At 37.0% G+C, this 22,672-nt stretch overlaps 1 protein-coding gene across 2 annotated transcripts in view; it reads left to right on the top strand.

The window, feature by feature from the left end:
- The window catches only part of SCFD1 (sec1 family domain containing 1), a 47,089-nt gene that overhangs the window by 14,101 nt on the left and 10,316 nt on the right, over positions 1–22,672 (top strand). For both annotated transcript variants that reach the window (XM_010145709.1, XM_010145710.1), the window contains 10 exons: positions 1,661–1,800; positions 2,204–2,294; positions 2,634–2,707; positions 4,965–5,046; positions 11,247–11,343; positions 14,820–14,890; positions 15,605–15,684; positions 16,253–16,315; positions 17,342–17,417; positions 19,595–19,648. In XM_010145709.1, the coding sequence (XP_010144011.1) occupies positions 1,661–1,800; positions 2,204–2,294; positions 2,634–2,707; positions 4,965–5,046; positions 11,247–11,343; positions 14,820–14,890; positions 15,605–15,684; positions 16,253–16,315; positions 17,342–17,417; positions 19,595–19,648 (828 nt within the window). The remainder of the gene's footprint in view (positions 1–1,660; positions 1,801–2,203; positions 2,295–2,633; positions 2,708–4,964; positions 5,047–11,246; positions 11,344–14,819; positions 14,891–15,604; positions 15,685–16,252; positions 16,316–17,341; positions 17,418–19,594; positions 19,649–22,672) is intronic.

The raw sequence follows: 22,672 nt of genomic DNA, 5'->3' as shown, positions 1-22,672 counted from the left end.
AAGGCCTGTTAAAAAGCCATAAATCGTAACTGTGGAAGTGTTACCAAGGTGATGATTATGTAAACTGTACTTTCAAATAAATTGTTTTCCATTTAAGCTCTCAACTACCACAGTCCAGGAATTCTGTGGGGTGTTGCACTAAGCGCTAACCCAGCCACAAAGTTGCATGCCACATCTGATGCAATTATAATGGTGCTTCTACACATAAACAGGCCTGTATGAAGAGATTGCCATTTCTGAATAAAAAACTTTTTAGGAGGGGTTGTGGAAAAACGGGAGGGATGGATAGAAAGCCTGGTAAAGTCAAAATGGGGAGGGGAAAGGAGGAACACAGATCAGTCATTTCGGTAAAACTCGTGAACGCCAAAACTAACTTGGAGCGAAACTACAGCTCTCTATTAAAAATTACAGCGGAATTTGACCTCAAATGATTTTTTTTTTTTCCCCTTTAATGTTCTTATTGAACATACGTACTTGAAAAATATTCTTTTTTTTTTTTTTACATGTTTTGTAAGATGAGGATTGTGCGCATTGACTGCATGTACTTCCTTTGAGTAGCTACTCGGTTTTATTTCTCTTCTGGCGTGGATCATATCTAGCATTTCATTTTAAGTGTGAACTCTGCCAAGGGATAACTAGAAACATTTCAAAATTTTATTTGACTGTTTCACATACAGTGATCTAGATCTCTGTACTGGAATGAACGTGAAGTGGAGTTTTATTTCTGGAACAATGATCTATTCTGAAGATTCATGGCAGATTTTGTATAGCTAAAGATTTGACTTTCTTTATTGTTATTTGCCAAGCAAAGAGCACGTTTGAAATTTTAAATCTTCTTGAAAAGAGTTAGAATAAAGTCAGTAAGTGGAGTGCTTGTTAACCTTTGGTGAAAACCCAAGGGAATAGGTATGCTGCAGAAAATACAGAGCTGTCCTTGGCAAGAGTTCTGGGAGGAAGAGTCAGCAGTCAGGCAGGGAGCAGTGTGCTGACATACTGTGTGAACGTAACTGTGTCATCGTGCAGAAAGGTGTAGCTTCTGGATTTGGGCATCTGTAGAAGAAGAAAAGCTGTATAGGGAAACGGCAGCTTTTTTGAAACCGTTTCTTTGTCATGCACTCACTATTTCATCAGTGTTTAAGAAAATGGGGGAAGAGCTGTGAAGGTGTAGCAAAATAGCCCTCACAGTGGATATTGCTGTTGCTGATGACGTGAGCTTCTTGGCAGCCTCATTTGCTGTAGTTATGCAAGAGAAATTCAGCCCTAGAGACCATTTTTGTCTGCAACACAAACTTCTGTGACATTAAAGTTTTGGTCAGTCGTTAGAGGTCAGTTATTGCTAAATAATTTATTTTCCATACAGAAAACAGTGTCCAGAGTTCAGTGTCAGGAGATTGCTTGCCTGTGAGACAATCAGGTGCCTTTGCTTAACATCTCTTGCTTTCTTTGGTGTTTTTTTCAATACGTGTGAGTGATTTTGGAGTTCTTACATTGCTGTTGTTACCTAGTTAGTAAACGGTATCCTGCCCTTTTATCAAATTCTCATTAATAGCTGTGTTAATACCTTTTTAGAAAATATTCCAGAAGATAATTGCTTGAGTATAAAAGACTGGTTAAATAATTTAAAATTGTCAGATATTTACATAAGATTCCTCTTCTTTAGGATTTCCATTTGAACAGAGTTAACTTGGAAGAGTCAACAGGAATGGAAAGTTCTCCAGCAGGTGCTAGACCTAAGAAAAAAAATAAGAAGTCCTATGATTTAACTGCATCCGATAAATTCTGGCAAAAGCATAAGGGCAGGTAAGCTGTATAGATACAGAATTAATTTAGTCTAATTCTAAGTTTTCTTTATGTTGTGGTAGTTCTGCTTTTAAGCTTCTTTGAAAATATCTTTGAAGTTTGGTTTTTTTTAAGGAATGATCATTGTCAGTATTCATCATCCATATTAACTGTATATTAGCTTTTTGTTACAGAGCACAAAATTGTTCCTACCAAAATTATATAAAAATATCAAAAGCAGTGAATATATCTTAGAAAGTTTAAGTAAACCTGCAGTAAGATGTCATTATTTTCACTGATCTGCTGCTGCTGCATGATTTGTGTATAGATATTTCTGAAAACGTTCTCGTGGTCATGCAACCTGTCTGGTTCTGGTGTTTCAATTTGTTGATTCAACTGAGCCTAATGCAGAGTATTGCTTTAGTCCTTTCCCAGAGGTAGCTGAGTCTGTTCAGCAAGAACTGGAATCCTACAGAGCCCAAGAAGATGAAGTCAAAAGACTTAAAAGTATCATGGTAAGTTTTATCACCTATAAGTGCTTTATGTAAAGTGTAAGGTGACTTGTAGTGATGCCTAGCTCACTGTCACCCCCCACACACAAGTTATCTCAATTTTAGGCATAATAGGGTCTTGAAAGTAGGACTAGAAGTACTGTATTTCATTAAAAGGTTCAATTTCTTGTGTTTATTGGCATAACGTTTATATAACTTCCACAATAACTGTAAACCACAGTCCAGACATTAATACCATTGTGAGAAAATAGGATCTAAATGTACTGACTGTATTTGCACGTGTGATCTTTGTTCATTACGACTATTTTTATTTCTCTTTCCAAATCCTTTCCCAAAACACAGGGTATAGAAGGGGAGGATGAAGGAGCAATAAGTATGCTTTCTGATAACACAGCGAAGCTAACCTCAGCTGTCAGGTAGGTAATCAGTAATGCATTATTGTTTAATTGATTGGGAACCATTTCTAATTCTTTCTGTCCTTTAACTTGCAATATCCTTTGGAATAAAGAGCTTTAGAAGTAGGGTATTCAGCTCAATAATAGAGTTTGAATGCTTTATAATTCTGCTAAAGCTCAGTGCAATGTCCTAGACAAGTACTTGCACATCTAACTTCACAGCCTGTGCGTGTGAGCCCTCAACACATGGCTTTGGAGTGTTTCCTCAGCAAAGCTGAGTAATCTAAGTGCATCATAGATGTGCTCACACACTTCCACCGGCAAACCCCAACTACCTGCCTCTGCATTCCTTCATTAAAAATATTGTTAGTGAAATCCACTTCCTGAAGCATCTGCTTGCTTTGCACAGTGTATAATTACATTTTGAGTAATGTAGTTACTCAAAATCAGATGTAGTTAACGTCTGTTGGCAAGATTGTAGTCATTAGGAGCTCTGCATGGGAAATTTACTCTCCCGCTTTTGGAGATTTAGACTGACTCCTCATTGTAAATCTGTTTTTTATTCCACTGATGCCCTGCAGAAGGGAGAAGTTCAGTTTGCTGCCTTTCACTAAGACCCCAGTCAGAAGGAAGAAGGAATGGTAATCATTCCAGGATAGATGGGGTGATATTCCCACTGCTCTGTGAAATCCAACATTTTAGTTAGTTGTCTCTTTCGAGTTTCAGAAGTTGTTTTGTATGCTGTGCCCTGGTTAGAATTTGATTGGAGTTACGGTGAAAGTGTGATGGATCAGGCAATTTCAAAAAAGCAAGCAGATATTTCCAAGCTCCCCCTATAAAAATCTTTAAAGTTTTGTACGTCTCAGGATGCCGCTTTTCGGGTTAAGGCAGAGAGGTATAAAAGAGACAAACATCAAAAGCTTTGAACTGATAGCAGGAAAAGAAAATGGTAGGACTAAAGCTTCATCAGGAAGTTTTACTGGTCAATCAGCTTCTGTACGACTGTGTTCTGTAATCTGGCGTTATTAAGGAAGATCTTGTCCCCCTTCAGAAGAGTTGCAGTGTTTCAGCTCTAATCTTTAGGATTATGCTGAGAAGTCCAAATATCGTTAAGATCTCCCATTTAGGCATGTTCCTGCTGGGAGAATTAAACGAGGCTTCACCGTTCTGTTGTCCATCATCTGCTAGCAGGAAGAAGATACCTGTCAGAGTTGTCATCTTTACAATTTCTAGAAAACGTTGGAATATCTATTGGTAATTAAAAGCCAGAGGTTTTAACATAGAAGGTCTCCTGTCTTTTTTTCTTTCTTTTTGTAAAATGCAGTCCTTAACAAAGGCAGTACTAATCACCTTCCAGCTATAAGGTCATTAATGGCCAATCATCATAGGTGACATTGATCTTATAATTGCTTAAGGAGGAAAGAAGGTATGGTTACTTCACTTCATGGTTCTTCAGTCAGTGTCATTATGTGCCTTCTCATCCACTTACTATTAAACTGAGTAAGACACTGACTGTCGGGGGTGTATTTGGGTGTGAAAGTGTGTAGACCCTGAGCAGGCTTTTATACGTGTGATGCCCAAGAGCCAGCAGTGAAAATCATGTAGAACAGAACACCTTAAGTAACACGTTTTTGATTAAGTAAACTTAACCATTCAGTTTCCCATGTCAAAAAAAAAAAGATTTCAGTTGTGAATTCTGCATTGAAAATTGTGTTCTGTGCAGAAGCACTTGTGACAAATTCCAGGGCATCCAGAGAGGTCCTGTGTTTATTTGACAGTTATCATTATTGTTATTAAAAATTATTTGATAATTATTTAACATTATTTGATATTATTTGGCACATATTAATATTTGGCAGATATTGACACCTGTATATGTTTCAGACATTAACTAAACTTTGATTATGTAAACCATAATTCTCATAGATTATTTGTTTAGGTAAGCAGGGCATGTGCCGGTTGTTGATCACGGGCTTTCAATAGAAATATTAAATTACCCACATGATTGTATTTTTTGCTAATCAGGGTAAAAACCTGTTTTGCTACATTACATGTGGGTAACATGTTTCTGTTATGAGAATTTTTTACATCTATGCTTTGTAAGTTATTAGTTATAATCCTACTGTGTTCTATAATTTTAGATTTTAATAATCTTTAAAGGCCCCTTCCAACCCAAACTGCTCTATGATTCTATGAAGTTTTTTTTACCAACTGTGTACAATACACAATTCTTCTAACCGTGCAACTCAGCAGGTTAGTTTGTATTTAATCTCTTCAGCTCTCTTCCAGAACTTTTGGAAAAGAAGAGGCTCATTGATCTCCATACAAACGTTGCAACAGCCGTTTTGGAGCATATAAAGGTATGATTGCTCTCCAGCTCCAGTTTTCTATCAGTACTGCTCCTTACCTGGGCAGGTGAAGTGAGGAGGTGAACCTCTCGCTGCCTTTTACAGAAATCACTGTATGACATTACCTAGAGCTGAAGGGTGAGAGGCAATGAAGTTAGAATGTCTCTGCATGGGAAGCAATGTAAAAATATTTTTTGGTTGTCAGAATTTGCTAGCAGTGTCTTTTTTTTTTTTTTTTATGATGAATACAAGCTTTACTGTGGGTTGAAGTCTTTCTAAAATAAGTTTATGCTGGAAGTGTTTTGTTTACTTTAGAGATGTGTCATGGCAGGTTATGACTTCAGTCTAAGCAATTCTCTGCTCTGTATGTTTTTATCAGAAGGGCACTGTTTACTGCTCACCAACGAAAATGATACCCGGAGCTGTGGCAATAATGATGCAAGTTACTGAACTGCTCTTCCCAACAGGGTCTCTGTTAGATGTCTTGTGCATTAATTAAGCACTTCAAAAGGATGCTTGGCCTCTTTTCTCCCTACGTCTGCTGCTCTTGTATCGGAGAACTTGCAGACAGTTTCAATATCAAGTAGGATAACTTGGAAGATAGATCTGTTTTTGCAGTATGAGAACAGAAATTATACACGAGGCTTTCAGAAACACTGAAACTCTATTTGTTTTTGAACTTGATTCCAGCAACAAGTCTCACTGAAAATCAGGAGTTAGAAAGTTTTATCCAGTGCTGTTTATACTCACTGAAGGCAGTGTGGTTTGAAGCTAACTTTAACATTTGTAAAATACGGAAGATCCGTCCTTAGTTATTACTGCTACTGATTTTTTTTAACTAAGTACTATAAATCAACAAAGGAGTCATTTTGAATTTTAGATAGAAAGATACTGGAAAGTTAAAAGAGATGAGAAAAGGAACTGAACAAAGCAGTTGGAAGAAGCTCTACATTCATTCGGTGGAATGGCTTTAGTGTAGGTAAATTCCAACAGAAGAAACATGTACTTCTATCTCGAGCTGTGGAACTTTAATGTGCAGGATGATATGTTACCTAATGGATTCCTCAGAAGTACTCTGGAAAAGGGCAGTACCTCAGCCAGTACCTTTTACAGAAATTCTGATGGCACCTTGAGACCGTGGTTCATAGGTTTTATATGCAGTTAAATAATGAAACCAGGTTAGGATAAGAGAGAGCTTTTTTGGCAAGTGCCCTGTCATGTGGAGCTAGTGCAGCACCACGTTTTTCTTCAGATTATTATATTGTCACTTTTAAAATAATCTGAAAGCGTATTTATACTTTAAAATAGACTGTATTGACCATTATGGTTTTTTACTACATTAAATATTTGAGCATTTTTCTTCAGTACAGATATGAGAATCAGTGCAAAGAATGCTACGAGTCTTGCTTTATATATACTGAGTAAATTCCATTTTTCTTGGGGTCATATTTTAGTGTTCAGTTTACAGCTGCTTTCCACATTCTCTTGGATCATTTTCTAAGACACAGCAAGAGGAAACCAGAAATTAATCATGTACTTAGTGATCCTGGCAGTTTTCTGGCGTATCTAGTTTAGTGAAATAATGGAAAGAATGCAAAACTTTTTTCACGAAGTTAACCATCAAGTATTCATTGTCAGTGCTTAGAACAAATGCATCTTGTTTTGCTTTGATTGTTTTTTCTCCAAAGAAGCTGGTGACTGAAAGACTGTACCCAACAGATTTAGCACTAGAATTATGGATATCTTTCTGGCTGTGTTAGAGTTTCAAGTAGTACTTACCTTCGCTTGTCGTTCTAACATGAATACGAGGATTACTGGCATGTAAAGAGCTGATGTGTACACTTTTCTAAGGTGATTAATTGGAGAGGGAGGTAGATTAGATAACATCTTGCTAGAATTCTGTACAGATGAATTCAAGTGGCAGATGTTTATGTGAATTATTATCAATCTTAGATTACTTATTCTTGTTTGGTTTAGGGCTATTTTTTAATTCCTACATAATATTCTTAGATATCTCTGATTTTGCTTGATCTCAAGGCCTGATACTTTGAATGACTTCATTATTGGGATTGCCAATAGCCTTTCAAATTACCAAATTAATATTTTATAAAGGTATTTCACTGTTTTAACTACGCTATTTAAAATGAGGTTACATTTTTTACTTAGCATGTCAACAGAAATGGTGAATGTTTGTGAAATAATGTGTCACAGTGGTTGAGGCTGTATTTTGTAGTTCAGAACTGATAATTAAGTAACTTCTCAGTAGACAACCGCTTTTTCTGAGTTCAGAGACAGTGACTTTTCTGGCATCATTCCGTGCAGTTCAGTCAAAGGGAACTGGCTGTAGCTGCCACTTTCAGCCTTCTCCCAGTGTTTCTCTTCCTTTTGATAGGAGAATACTATAATTACATGACCAACCTCAGTCATTCTGGGGGCTGTTATTTCTGGTTGTTTTCTGTCAGTATTTTTGAGAAATTCCTCCCAGTAGTTTCTTAGAAAAACTCTTTTCTTTTGCACGTTCTCTCTGTCTGAAAGGAAGAATCTTTGTATGGTAAAGAGGATAAGAGAGCCTCCTACAAGTCATTACAAAAAGGTCCTTGAAAGAGATTTCAATGGTTCCTCCTTCCGCTTCTCTGCTTAAAAAAGAAGGAATTTTATGCTCATTTTGGAGCACAGTGCTCAGGTAGAGATTCACACATGCTTCAGTAATTTTCCCTAAAATAAGTTTTGGCTTACAGCCAGCCTGTTCCCACAGATGCTAAATTGAAAGCTTTCACAAATACATTTTAAAAAAAACCCAAAAAACAAAAGAAAGCAAACTGACGTGTCACACTCGAACTGCAGTACAGCTCCTGTCCCTGATTTGTCAGCCAGAAAAGTCTCCTGAATGAGATTGGTGTGGAACAAGATGTCATAGCAGAAAACAGAAAGAGGATAACTGTAAATGTAAATGCATCTTCATTTTATTATTGGTTTTTATTATTGTTTTTCTTCTCCTTGCTTGCCAGTTTGGCACCCGTAAGAACCTCTTCTTTGCTGTCTTTTTTAATTGAATCTACACGATTGTTAAGCTCCTATTCCCCAGCTTTTCCTCTTGGCATGTCTGTGAGTTTGCCATTGAGTGAGCAAAATTGCACTTAGTTAAATTAAATGGGACATCTGCTTCTTATCAGCACTTCTTAGACAAGTTGGCTCTTTGGCAAGCAACTGTCCCATTGATGTGGCATATCTGGGAAATTTGTCAAAAGGTAGCTAGTAGTGTTTAAGGCTATTCAGTAATCCATATGAAATTTGGTTAGGTGTCCTTCTAATTCCTAGTGAACCAGTGTAAGATGCTAATTAGGGTCTTTGCTATTAACCTTCATCAGTTATCTAGTGAAGAAGCAGCTGACTAGACTCACCGTATTGATCCATCTCTTCAGTTTGTGCCTTTGTCACATCAAAATGAGAGGGTGAAAAATTTCATGTTGTTGCTGACCTCTGATGTCCCTATTGTGGATAGCAATAAAGTACCTGAATTTTTAGGATTTTCAGTTTGGGTTTTTTCCCAACGAGTGCTAAGTTCATCCTTCAAAAGTCATTGTCCAAAATATTTGATGAGAGTGAATGTACATGTACCATTAATGGTTCCGTTTAGGCTCAAAGTGTAGCAAATGTGTGCAGCCAGTGATTTTTCTTCGCTGCAGTTAGTCTGGTTTGCTCGGCAGTCCTAGTCAGAAAGTCATGAAGTTGTTCATGGTTGAGAAGAATTCTACCTAGTTTGTGCTCCAAGTGAGTTAACAACTGTGAATCTGTTTTACAGTTGAATGTATCTCACGTTTGAATTACATAATTTTATTTAAATAAACAAGTATGGTGAAATAGTGTATCTTTTTTTTTTATGTTGTACATTTGTAAAAGTCATCTGAGTAAAACTCTCTTAAACAGGTCACCAGTTAATATGGGCATTGCCAAATTCAGCAATAAGGTATTTACCTTAATAAGATTAAGTTTTCACATTTCAAGATAATCCTTTGTTTGTTGGATGCGTTTTGCCTGGGAAAAATATTTTAAACTTGAAAACATTGAATTTCACTCCATGTAAGGAGATACAAACGTAGTTAAAACACAAAAAACAAGTGAAAGACTAGAAAAATTATAGTAGTTTCTTTGTAGTTGTTTTATCTCTCTAGAGATAAGGAGAGTTAAGGAGATTGTAACTTGGGTAGTCTCCAAGATGCTGTAGAACGGAAGTCACAGAATGTGTCTGATGTGCCAGATACCAAATAGCATCTGAAGTAAGGACTGGGAAAAAGGCTGATAGTTCAGTTCTCTTTAGTCTTCAAGCCTGTGTAACATAACCACTGATAATCACTTTAACTTTGGCTAAATACAGGATTAATCCAAGGTTTTACAGCAGTGTAACTACTAAAATTTGGCTGAGACTACTCTTCTACCTGAGCTGAAGGTAAATACCATTTGAAAGAAGCCCTAGCTCTTTTTTTTTGTCACTTCATAGACCTTGTATGTAGTCATCGTCACTATGACAAACAACAGAAGACATCCTTCTGCCCCTAGGAGTAGTGAGTGGTCATTTTTTGAACCCTCTTCATAGTAATTTATTTTATAAGGTGTAATTACAAGCTTCCACAAAGGTTTTAAAATAAGTTGCTGTCTGCAAGTAACTGCTCTTCTCAATGAGTTCAGTAGATGGTGAAGGAGAAACAGAAGTGTTACGCAGCTATCGGCATCATAAGCTGATTGCCAAAGGCTTTCAATACTAAAATATTCCTGTGACTTATCTCTTCTCTTATTTCCTCCAACTCTTTTTTGATGACCTTACAATACTCAGAAGGTGAAATATCCTGATATTCTTAGGCTAGAGAAGCACTTTTTTTAAGGGTTTTTTTCCCCTTTTTTGGAGCGAAGGTGGTGAAATAACTCTTAAAAAATTCCATTTCCTTATATGTGATCTCAGGAGTAATTATAGGAGAATTCAAAAACATATGAAAACCAGACTTACAGAGTTTTTATGTTGCTGTCATTACAGCAACCACCACTCTGGCTTAGAAGGTACCGTGGCAGCTTTGCATGCCTCAGCATTATCAGGCAAAACTTCCTGAACCTCTTAATGCAAGAAAAGCACCAGTGACTCTTGCCTTGATCTGGCAATATCGTTTCAGTCTCCCAACAGGTATGATGTGGAGCTGAAACACTTCCAAGGCAATGAGATGGAGATCCGCTCTGCTGGTCTCCTCCTTGAGCCAGTGCATAACTGAATGTGTCCAGACATCAGGATTTAGTTAGTTGCCAGACACTAAGGCTTCATCAGCTGACAAGTTGTGACGTTTGTTCTGATCCTATATTTTAATGTTCAAATATGCTTGTAATGTTCTGTGATGTAACAGAAATTTTAAAAAGAATTTTGGAATGCATATTTCTATCTGTAGGTTGTAAGTTCACGATAAAATGATTGAGAAATGCAGAGGGTGGCTGTTTGTGCAGACGTATTGCTGCACCGTCATTAGTTGCATGGTCACGTGGTGTCTTCCAAAAGCTTTTGCTACAGGCGATCCCTGTGCCATCCTTCCTAAAAGAGGATTTTCACAACTTGATCTACATGTGTCATTGTAGAATGACAGACTCCTTTTCCAGCGTTGGCAAGATAATCTCATTGCGAAGACCTCCATCTCTGGTGTGAGTGAGCTACTGCGAGCCGTTGATCTGAGGCAGTTATCTCAGTACCAGACCAAGCTGGCAACTGCCATCTTTTCTCTGGAATGATCCCTTAATGTATTTAAAAGTTTCCCACGTTCATCTGCATTGAGTAGTTGCCTTACTGACTGAAAGACTGGAGGTTCAGCATGGATTTGACATAATACTCACTTGACGTTGTTTTTTCCTATTACAGCATAACACTATGTATGACGGCACGGAGTTCTCAGCTATGGCAAAATCATAGTTGAAAACAAAGCTCCTCTTCGAGTTTAATATTTGTATGTCAGACGTCCCTTGTTTAATTTGCATTTTCACTTTTAATATGAGAATTATGTAAGCATCAATTTTCTTTGTTAAGAAAAGCATCTTATGATGCAAGCAATTTACTGAAAGTTTATTTAAAAATTAATTTTTAAGAACAGTCTTGATAACTAAAGCTATATACCTTTTTAAAGAGGAAATAAATATTTTTTCACAGTGTTACAATATTAACCCTAACACTTGCTCTTCAACAGAGTCGAAAGCTCGATGTGTATTTTGAATATGAAGAAAAAATAATGAGCAAATCCACACTTGATAAATCTCTTCTGGACATGATTTCTGACCCAGATGGTGAGTACTTTAAATCTGAACTTGGTATAAAATTTGTTAATACATAGAATAAATCTGTACCTGATGGGATTTCAGGGTTGGTAAAGAACTTTTGTGCAACGTATACAAAACTTGTAAAGAAAAGCAGCTTTTTATTAATTTTTAGTAGCAGTCTAGAGAGCTTAGTATTTTGGTTGAGTAATATTCAAAATATTGGCAACTTTCACAGCTCATAACGCCTTTTTTCTGAAGGTCAAAATATTTAAACTTTTGTGCTTCTCCAGTATTTATTAGCGTAGCATGAAATAGTGCAGTCTGAATGATACTGAATCTTTAAAATCCCACTGCATGTTTTATAATGCGTATGCACCTCACAACCAGAATGAAAAGGGGCATCTCATAGACTTTAGTTAGATCAGGAGGTTGTAATGTAGTAGCTCCTGCTTGTGCGATGAAGAAGATGGATGAGAGAAGGGAGGCAAGATGTAGATTGGCCAGTTCAGTGAGAGACACACCTGGAGTCTTGCATGCGCTGGCCCAGCTGTGTCGTGTCCGTTTTCATCATCTCAGAGCAGTGCATCCCTGCTTGTATTCCATCCATGGTTCACACAAAACAAAGCTTTACCCGCGGGGTGGTGCTCACGTTCTGTGTTAAGCAGGAGTCACTAGGGGTCTTTCTGTAAAGGGTTGAGACCAGAATGGGCCCCCAGCTTTGCACAGAATCATAGCATCAGCTCTCGTTTGAACCTCTCACACCCTGAGGCATGTCACAGCCCTCTGGCGGATTTCAATATGATCTGATACCAGCTGGCTGGAACAAAATAACCTGCAGAGCAAGATCGTAAAACTTAAGTTATGACCACTGGCCTGTCTGCATCTTGGCAAGTATATTGGCAAGTGTTGAGCATTTAGACACCCGGGGTTCCTGCTCTTTTCCCAGCATGCTCTTTAAGAAAATGTTTTGTTACTGCATGCTTACGTGTGTAGCTGCATACTGGACATAATGTCTGCTTGGCGTTCGTATAATGATTCTTATTTGTAGGAAGATTATATATAAATCCTGCTGACTTTTTTAAAAAATTCTTTGGTTAGTGTCTGTGCTAGAGGGTCAAAAGGCAGTAGAAGAAAAGAGTAAAGGGTTGGTAGAAATCTGAGCTAAAAGATCTCGTATTGGATCAAGTCTGGAAGCTAACAGACTTTCAAAACATCTAATGTCAGGCATCAGTCTGTAGCTCAGTACAGACATTCATTGTTTTCATGTAGCTATATATATGTATGTATATGTATAATCTGTACTTTCATTAAGCATCAATACAAACTAGTCCTTTTTCATGTTCAGAATTAACTGTTCCCTATTTTGATTACAGCTTTTATGTTTGCGTGAACTTAGATACAAAACCAGAAATCATTATGTTTGCTAGTATTTCATACTGATACCTGAATCCATATTTTCTATGCAATTTTAGATTGCAGGATAAAGCAAATCATTTTCCCAGCCCGATGGTTTGTATGGTATCATACCAACATTCCTATTAGGAAAGTTCCTGGGTTTTAGGCCAGAGAAAGATTAGATTTCCAAGCTAGAGCTTTCCTTTGGGTGTAAGGCTGAGTATTCAGGTGTTCGCAGTAGCACGCTAGCATTACATAGGTGTTGAGTAGGCTTAAGATTAAGTTTGTATTACAGAAGGATTTAAGGTAAGTGACAGTGATTATTTCTGGGCATGCTGATTGTAAAACTGGCCAGCTTCATGTTGTGTGATTCACTGAGAAAAACCAGCAGAAGACATTTTGAAGGAATCACCTCAAGTCTTCCAGTGCTTCCAGTGGTGAGCGACTTGTTTGCAGTGTATCTGTGGGGATGCTTGTCTTGTGGACAGCAATACCTGCAGAGCAGTTCACAAAAGCACTTGGACTTCAACACTGAGCAGCTTCAGGGCTTTCAGCTGCCTCCCAGCTCAGTAGATATCATGTACTGGAGCCGTGATAAAATGAGTTACTGGTTTTGCTTTGCTCTGTCAGTTAATCAGTAGCCGTAAAGGCTGTCTGCTGCTTTTTGAGTGGAAAATAAAAAATCATTCTGTTCTAGGTTTAGCACTTTGCCGCTTTGTGCTGTGAGGGACCATAGCCTAGGAAAAAATAGTGAACGTTGTAGAGACAACTGACCTGGGTGTTATGGCTGTTTATCACAGCTGTGACTGACACCAGTACTATGTCCAAAGGGCAGTATTTCTGCCAGAGTGGTTTACCTAGGATTTAATGAAGTGTACGCAATACCATCACAAATATTTAACAAATTTACTACCTTTTAGTAAGACAAAATATCACTTACACTCATGTAAGTGAGACCACTTAGAGTCCTGTGAGCACAAACTTTCTAGGAGTTTTGTAGACGTGGTAAATGAGCCCCGCGAGGGAAATGTGAAGGAGTGCCTGTGCTGGAATATTCCAGTTAGAACTGAAACTGAGTGATCAGCGAAGTACTGAAAGGAGCTATAAACTGGCAAGCTGGAAACCAGGTTTCCAAGTCAGTTACAGAAACCAAAGTCGGTTACAGTGTATATTTAGAATGTTTTAGTGCCCTTTTTGCCCAAGTGGATGTCTGCCTTAAAAGATGGCTTTTGGTTTAGATAACACAAAGTTTCTTCAGTTGTTGATCTTCTGGCTCACTCATATTTGGTAAAAGTTAGTAAAACTTATTTACAAGAAAACCTTGTACCAAGTTGTAAATATTCATTATGACAGCACTTACTCTTAACTTCTGCCAAACTAAATATATGCTCACATATAAACAAAAGTTGCAGATTAGGTTAGATAATCCCCTGCTGACATGATCCACATTCCATAGTGGGGGGAAAAACCCAAAACAGAGAAACAAAAAATATCTTTTTTCCTTACCCAGAAGTACAAGAAAGTGCATTTTTATAAAATATTGTACTATATCTAAGGGTATCAAGCCTTTCTAAAGAAGCACTGGATGATGAATTTGAAGTGTTTGTTTGGAGAAGCTGTACTTCTGAAATCTTCATTTGAAACTATGGTCTTTACTAATAGTGATTCTCGTCTAGAAAAAAGTAGATGGTGTTCAAAATCTGCTGTAGTTGAGCCAGAACATAATGTATTGTGGCTTTTATGGTTTTTCTGTAGTCTTCTCTTTGATGGATCTATTTCCTGCTAATTTTGCAATTCCCTCAGAAAATAAGACAGAACACCACTATATAACTTACTTAGTATGTTATTTGAAGAGTAATATTCGTTCCAAGCAAAAGGGCGCAGTGTAAGTAAATGTTCAGAGACAGTGAGCCAGTCTAACCCAACTTTTATTAAAATTGGTAACTGTCTTTCTGCCATTTCATACACCGAACGCAGCCCCCATTATAGGTACCAGTTATGGTCATAGCTAAAGGTCTGATGTCTGTACTTATAATTACTAAAGAGCAATTATCATAGCAGCGTAGGTACAATTGTAGTTTGGTTTTTTTTTTTCTCTTTCACTGCAGCAGGCACTCCAGAAGACAAAATGCGATTGTTTCTTATCTATTACATAAGCTCAGCTCAGGCACCTTCAGAGGTATGTATGTTCTTTACAGCTTCCCACACCAAATTCTACCACACAGGGTTTTCTGTATCGTTTCAGTACTAAATAGGTATTTCTGCTTCTCTTTGAGGCAAAGTATGAAATGTCCAGGACATATTAAAACTTTAAATGAGTTTTGTAGTATTATCAGGGAATCTTGTCACAAAGCTTTAGCCACCATTACAAAGTATATGAATGACTAGCAAGAAGGAAGATTATCTTTTGGAATATTTAATTCAGAGTTACTGGAAGACACACCTTGGCATGCTTGTTATTATTCTGCTCCACTGCTCAATAGAAGTAGATAAAACATGTTAATGTGAGTCTTTTCACTCTATCCTTGTACATTGACGAGTAATTGGGTCAGTTGACTAGCAGATGATTAAATGAGGAATGCCTCTTGTGCCAGTAGGTGAATAATTCCGGAAACAATTTCTCTAATACTTCTTTTGAAGTTCTGATTCATTTCAAGGAAGATTTTTCTTATACTGTAGAAATATTATGTGGTAGAAAAAAATACGTTGGGTTAGCCAAAGAGAAAATGTTAATGTAAATGTATATTAACTCCTCTTCATTTTTATAATTTGTCATCACACATAGAACTTTACACTGCTGATTTAATGTCTAGATAAGGATATTTTTCCTTTCCACATAAAGAGAGCTCAGACTAGTTTCAACCTTTTGCAATTCTCCACTTCATAATTTCAGATTGATTTGGAGCAGTATAAAAAAGCATTGACGGATGCAGGTTGTAATCTTGCTCCTCTGAGCTACATAAAACAATGGAAGTAAGTAATTTCTTTTTTCTCCTATGTGAGGCAATAACTGGGTAATTTTACAGAACTCAGCGTTGTTACCAAAGAATTATGTGTTGCTTCTCATACATGATAAATTATGCTTAAACATTCATTATGCCAATATTTCATGCTGTCATTGTTATGGTGATATATGAAAATCTTATTTTAAAACTAAGCCCCAGCAGTGGCAGAACACTGTTGAACATGACCCATAGGAGTGTACTTACTGATCCAAGACAGAAACACTTACTGAATTAAGTTGTGCTGGTTCAGACTCCAGATTTCTTTTTGGTTCATACCACAGGGCCGTGCTGCCTATCGGTTACTCTAGTTTTACATGGTATTAAAATAATGTCTTTGTCTTTTAAGTATGAAATCTAATGCCTTTCAGTTCTTTAACCATTGTATTTCTAGACAAGAGGGATGTGTGTAATAAATAGAGACTTCCTGAAAGAGTTGGAGAAGCGGAAGTTTTTTCACTTTCCGATGACCAGAGTGGAACATTCTACAGAATATGTGCCATGAGATAAGCATTTGATTTCTATCCCTGCTTTCACAGGGCTTTCACTAAGATGGCTTCAGCTCCAACCAGCTATGGAAACACTACACCTAAACCTTTGGGGTATGCTTTTTATTAATATTCTGTAAACCTTTGGGTTCTTTTAGCTGATTTTAGTAGTACTGAAAGTATAATTAGTGCTATATAAGGCCCAGAATAAAACATTTCCCTTTCTGTAAAAAGTTTTAAGTTACAGACAATTACAAGAATTCTTCTTACACACAGGAAAATAAAAGGATAAGTGACTAAATCCACAGAGTAACTTTATATAGTGATATCTGCATCTGCACATTAAATGTACTCTCATAGGAGAAGAATTCAGTACCAGGAAATGGGATCTGTGATAGCCATAATTTTGAGCCTTTAGTCAATGGCAGAAGATAAGAACAGACCTGTGTGTTCAAAACTGCTTCTCTCCAGGGATTGGAGACTGTCAGGGGTGTAAGAACACACCACTTTTTCGTTAGGATGTCCTGGACTGGATGTCTGTCTGCCCGTTGAAGGGTGTGGTTATTTATTTCAAGACATGAAAAGAAAAAATAATGACTGCGATACGGGTGCCCATATCCCATACAGGATATGGGACTTGAGTCTTTCCATGCTTGAGAGGATTTGAATCCTCATTACCAACTTTACCTTCAGGAATGCAGTCACTGTCATAGGAAACTGCGGCGCAGTACGGTTAGAGAATTCTAGTGCTGTCTCACTTGGAAAAATTACTGGTTGGTTGGTAGAGACACTGAGCATCTCTGTTAACTCTGCTGATTAGGACACCCAGTTGAAAGGAACCCTCAAAGCCTTGTATTACCAAAGTGGTAAAATAAACTGTTCAATGGCTTAAAGACGGGAGCTCAAGACTCTAGAACTCAAGACTCCTATTGATAGGTGAGGGTCTAACTGCTAGATTATAGGTGCATTCCCATACACTTGGTTGCCATGTGGTTTGAAGAATATATTTCATGAAATGTTGAATGACTCGGTACTTAAGTCCCATCAACTTTAACAGGAACCATATGTCAGCATAAAACTTAAGAATGTAAACTGAAAAAAGAAGGTCTTACACATCATCTTTTTTTTTTTTTTTTTCAGTCTGTTTTCACGTGTTATGAATACAGGATCCCAGTTTGTAATGGAAGGAGTGAAGAACTTGGTACTGAAGCAACAAGTAAGTTTCAAAATCAATTTTAAAAAAGTCTATCACATGAACATTTAGAAAAAACAACTTTCAGTACTTCTGCCATATTAATAAAATTAGTTATACAGTAAACAAACAAACAACAGCCTCTGCTGGCGGATGGATCTATCACTTTGTAGCTTCCAGGTTTTAGACAAGTAACAAATAATATTCAAATTTTCTTTGGATACCTTCATTTGTAAGAGATCAGATTCTAGTATGTGCCATTAAGACTGATTTCAACATTATAGAAAGAGCAGCTGTGGAATACTCAAAATAGACTAGTCCTTCATGAACAAAAAACCCCATCTCAATGTCTTTACTCAGAACAGTGTGTGTTAAATGCATCTGCTCAGGGTGCTTGAAAGGCTGAAAGTGTTCATCCTCTGTCCAGTTACAATTCCAGCATTTCTAGTTTTCCCACATGACTGATGCACAGCAATCATAATCTTGAAATGTGCTGGAAAATCAAAGTGTGTTCGTAATGACATAGCCACGTTCAAATACTCACTTAACTTTAGAAAATATGTCTAAGCTTCACTTCCATGCAAATCTCAATGTACACTCCCCAGAAGAGAGCGAACAACAAAAAAAGACACTAATTGTATAACTTGTTGTAGCTGAAATTTTGGATGGTGGTTCCCAGAAACCTGATTCCCTGTAGAGAACACATTATTTTCTCCAATACGCACTTTTGTCAGATTGCAGTAAATGAATATTTACAGTTAAAAATCTTAATTCTAAGATTTCTAAGAAAGAAGATGATTCGTCATAATTCCTAGTGGAAGAATCAGAATTTATTTGAGAAATAGAGCATATCAGAACTAAATAAAATGAAATCTCCCCTCGAATTGAAAGTGCAACTTCTTCACATAGCTATCTTACTATAGTGATTCTTTGTTTCATCATCCTGTTAGACACATAATTTATGCATTAAAAGTATCAGCTGTCTCACAAAAGTTTTTAAAAATTGCATCTGTGGCTTTTGTAGCGTAGTCAGTGAAATTAATTCCATGGGAATTCACAGTGACTAGACATGATCAGTTGCTTTGCACGGTTATGGATCCATGTTATGTCATGAAATTTAGTTGAGGAAACTTAAATATGCAGTTTACTCGTGTGTTGTGCTTTATAGAGAGATCCTCAGATCAATTATTACTTGTAACAGTAGATAATAATTATATTGAAATGCGACTTCCTATTCTTGTGTTGAACATTTTGTCATTTCTTTTAACATGTGTGGCTTTAAAAAAATTAGTATTATTTCTGACAAAATGGCTTGCTTTGTTTTGCATTCCAAGTGAGTAAGAAGCCACAATGACAGTGTTTTCAGGATATTTTTTCCATGGCGTTTAATTCCTTCTCCAGGTGTTTGGAGGTAGCCAAATAAAATGCTGTTCCTTCTTGTATTTTTAAGGCCGTTGTAGGTCTGTGGTATTTCTATTAAAGTTAATTTATCATTCGTTCATTTGGGGATATACGTTGGGTTTTTACTAAGCGTTTTCAGTGTTATATATAGATCATCCTTTGGAATATCCTTTTTTGATATATTCTGTCAACAACACTCATTTCCAATTCTGTTGCTATGTAAACTCTCCCTCAGTTTATTATAACTAAAGAGGTTTGATTGTTTAATACTTCAGCTCTTTTGTCCAAGCTAACATTTCCCATCTTAAATAAGGAAAAGCCATCTTGCATTTCACCTAGTGTATTCCTTTCCCGTTCATCCAAACAGTTGTTGCCAGGATTGCTTTTTTTACCCATGTATTTGACAAGACCAGTTGTTCCTTAGAATCACATCCTTAATTCTCATCTTGAGCTTTAAAATTCTTTCCTTAAACTGCAAAATGTTTTTTTAGTAAGAATTCATACATCATCACGTGTCTGCATAGATCGGTAATACCTAAATACAGCTCTATTCCGATCTACCCACTTTTGTTGCACTTTCTGCTCATCACCTAACCGGATGCTCCCCAGACGATTGCATTTTCTGTACAGAAGGGTAATTTAAGTGGTGATAAAAGTGCTCAATCTTTACAAAAGATTAGAGGAAAGCTGTTTAAAGTAGTATTTCAAATGCTCTGTGAATGATTTCATAAATAATAGTGGCTTGAATAATTCTGAGTAAGCATTTCAGCATTCCATTAACTTCACATTGTGTTTTACAGAATCTGCCAGTCACACGTATATTGGACAACCTTATGGAGATGAAGTCAAACCCTGTGAGTATAACTGCCTTCACATGCAAAGATGTGGAACAAATTAACTCTTGCGGCTGTGATACGTAATGTGCCACGGCTGGTTTTTTCCATGATAAAGCAGTTAAATCTAATCACATGGTATAGATCCATTTTTATAATTATTTCTTAGGGGTTTCTTGCATAAAAATAGTTTCTACACCATGACAATTCACTGTGCCTCATTTGAACTAATGTTTTTGGGTTCTTTTTCTGTTCTAAGCTTCTACTACGCTTGTGCTATAGTGAGTTCCTGTTACTTCTAAATTTCTAAAAATTAACTGTGAGCTGAAATTTTCTTTCCATCAAGGTGATTTTTCTTTTTTAATAAGAGCACAATTTCAAAAGTGAAGTTTCCGACAGAGAGGTATATTAGAGACCATTTTATTTCCCACATCTTTAAAGCTTTGCTATTTAGAGGAAAATATTTTGGTACTCAGGCAGTCTTCCAGTGTGCAAGTAGAGTTGGGCGTGTGTCAGAAAAGTCTTCTTTCCCCTTGTTTCTGTGAAAATTTGCCCAAGCTTTTGAAACAGTTAAATGTTAGCTGGATAAGGGTGTTGCTAGAATCTTCAGCTCAAAATAACCATAAGTCTTTTTATACATAGTGTATAGTCGAAGAAGTCTTTTTTTCTTGCTGTGTGTTTCGTTTCTTCGGAACTCTTACATACAACCACCCTGTGCACAAATTGTTCTGAAAAATTCACCTGTTAAAAGTAATTTAGAAAGCTCGAATAAGTTTGCCACATCATGTCAGTCTTCCTGTTTTAATGACATCAGTGCCAGACAGAGAGATGCAATTACAACATTTCGCGCTGCTTGGTGAATTTAAAACGTTCTTCTTAGTCCACTTGCACCTTCAAGTATTAACTATATGTAAAGGAAGATAAATAAGGGTAAAATATTACAATGATCAACATGCAAGTAATCCTGGCTTTTCTTAAACTGTACCCTGGAGATAATATATGTCATGATTGTTGGCAGCAAATTTGCTTTCTTTTAACAAATGAAGAAACTGACCCTGTTTTCAGTGGCAGTGGATTGTTGCCCCTGTTTGCAAGGCTTGGAGGAGATGTACAGGGCTAATTTTATCCAGTCAGCCAGTAGAGGTCACCCAGATCTCTTCTTACAGAACGCTGAAATGAAAAGCTGCAGATAACAGACAAGGTGAAAAATTAAACATGTCATTTGGGGGTTTTTTTGCTGATATGATATTGTCCCATTTCACTGAGTAGAAGACAGCCACCATCACTTTGATAATTTGGAGCACACATTGATCTTCTCACTTGAAAAAGCAGAGATCGAGCCAGTCTGGTAGACAGCGGCTTCCTGTTTCACTGCCGTGTCAGAGACTGGAATTCGTGGCCCAAATCAGGGAGTCCTACTTTTCACATCATAGGAGACCAGACAGGCCTAAAGAAGGATTCTCCTAACCTGTAGGAAGATGGACAGCAACTTTTTGAGTGAGTTTCAGCTAACGGAAGCGAGCCAGAGTCATTGTGCAGTAGTTCAGACTACTGTACTACACAGTTTAGACTCACTGTACTGTCAACAGAAGTGAAAATTGTATCTGGAAGAAGTTGGTGTGTAGAAATACACCACTGTGGCCTTTGTTCATCTTCTGATGTTTGAGGTTTTTTTCTACTCCCTAGAATATAAAACAGTACTGCACTGCAGGCAAAATGCAAAAAGAGGGAGGAAAAAAGTTTAAGATTTTTTTTCTGTGTTTAATTTACACACAGGAAAGCAATCTCTTTTATAGTTCATTGAATAATACTAACTACAGTGATCAGTGTGTGAAACACACAGATAAAAGTTGTAATGCAAAATTGGAACAGGTTATTGAGAAGTCAAAGAATTACTACAGTGCATTTAAATAAATTTAATTATTTTCTAAATATAAAATGCAACAATAAAGTAAATATATGAAATCTGTAACTTGTACCACCAACATTTGCAGGTCAGTTGAAATTTTAAACCTGTTCAGAATGATCTGCTGGCAAAACTCTGGGGTTTTCTGTAAATCACTTTGTGTCTTACTTGTCCCTGCGGCTGCTTTTTCCTCACAAGGAAAGTACCAGGAAGAACAAATGAGTCGAGACTTGTGCTTTCCAAGTCTGTCAGATGCGGGAACAGATACAGCAGTTCTTATAGGCAATAATAACATCCTGTAATTTTTTAAATTAGCCTAGATTGTTTAACTTACGCTTTTCCTTGAAATACTTACTCAGAAACATTCATTCCTGGCCTTAAAGTAATCCCTTACTTGTGGTTTTTTAATAGTAACATTTATTGGTCGAAGCAGTTTTTAAGCAATTGCTTTTGGGATTATGTTTTCGTAAAGGAATGTTCTTTCCATAAATCTAACAACATCGTTGCTTTGTTTTGGTATCGCTAAATAGAGATTGATTAAAACTTTGAGTCTTCCTAACACAAAAAAAATCATAATATCAAATACACACAAATTTTAACCCATAGATGTAAAATTGATCACCACTTACTATAGAGTTACAGAGGGTCTTTTACATACCTCCCACAAAATGGAATGATTCTTTGAGTAAGCACAACCCTCGATATTGTTACGACAGGGTCCCAAAGGGGTTTAGCCTCTGTCAATACAGCATGTACATTTGTATTGACGGAAGGGGTAGATACATCTGATATAGGTGACTGGAAGAGCATTTTGGTTAATACGGTGTGGTACATTGCAGATGTAGCATACGCGGCTTGTTACTACCTTTCATGCATAACCCAAACGAGTCACGTTAAGCTTCTGCAGGAAAACAAATGCAGACTGAAAGCCAAGGATAATTCCATGGGTCTTTTTCCATTTTAATTTGAAATCTTGAAGATTAAGTTTAGAACTGCAGAAGTATGATTTTTATTTTTATTCTTGGATTGCTTAGGGAAGTCACCAGTTCATCTGTGAGAAAGGAAATGGCTACACAGTCTTAAAGCCAGTGAAATCTAGTAGGGTTTCCTTCCCGCACCCTCCGAACTGACTTCAGCAG

This window comes from Buceros rhinoceros, unplaced genomic scaffold, assembly GCF_000710305.1.
Source record: "Buceros rhinoceros silvestris isolate BGI_N320 unplaced genomic scaffold, ASM71030v1 scaffold9011, whole genome shotgun sequence".
NCBI lineage: Eukaryota > Metazoa > Chordata > Aves > Bucerotiformes > Bucerotidae > Buceros > Buceros rhinoceros.
The sequence above is the reverse complement of the archived record's forward strand: the minus strand, read 5'-3'. Positions and strand labels throughout refer to the sequence as shown.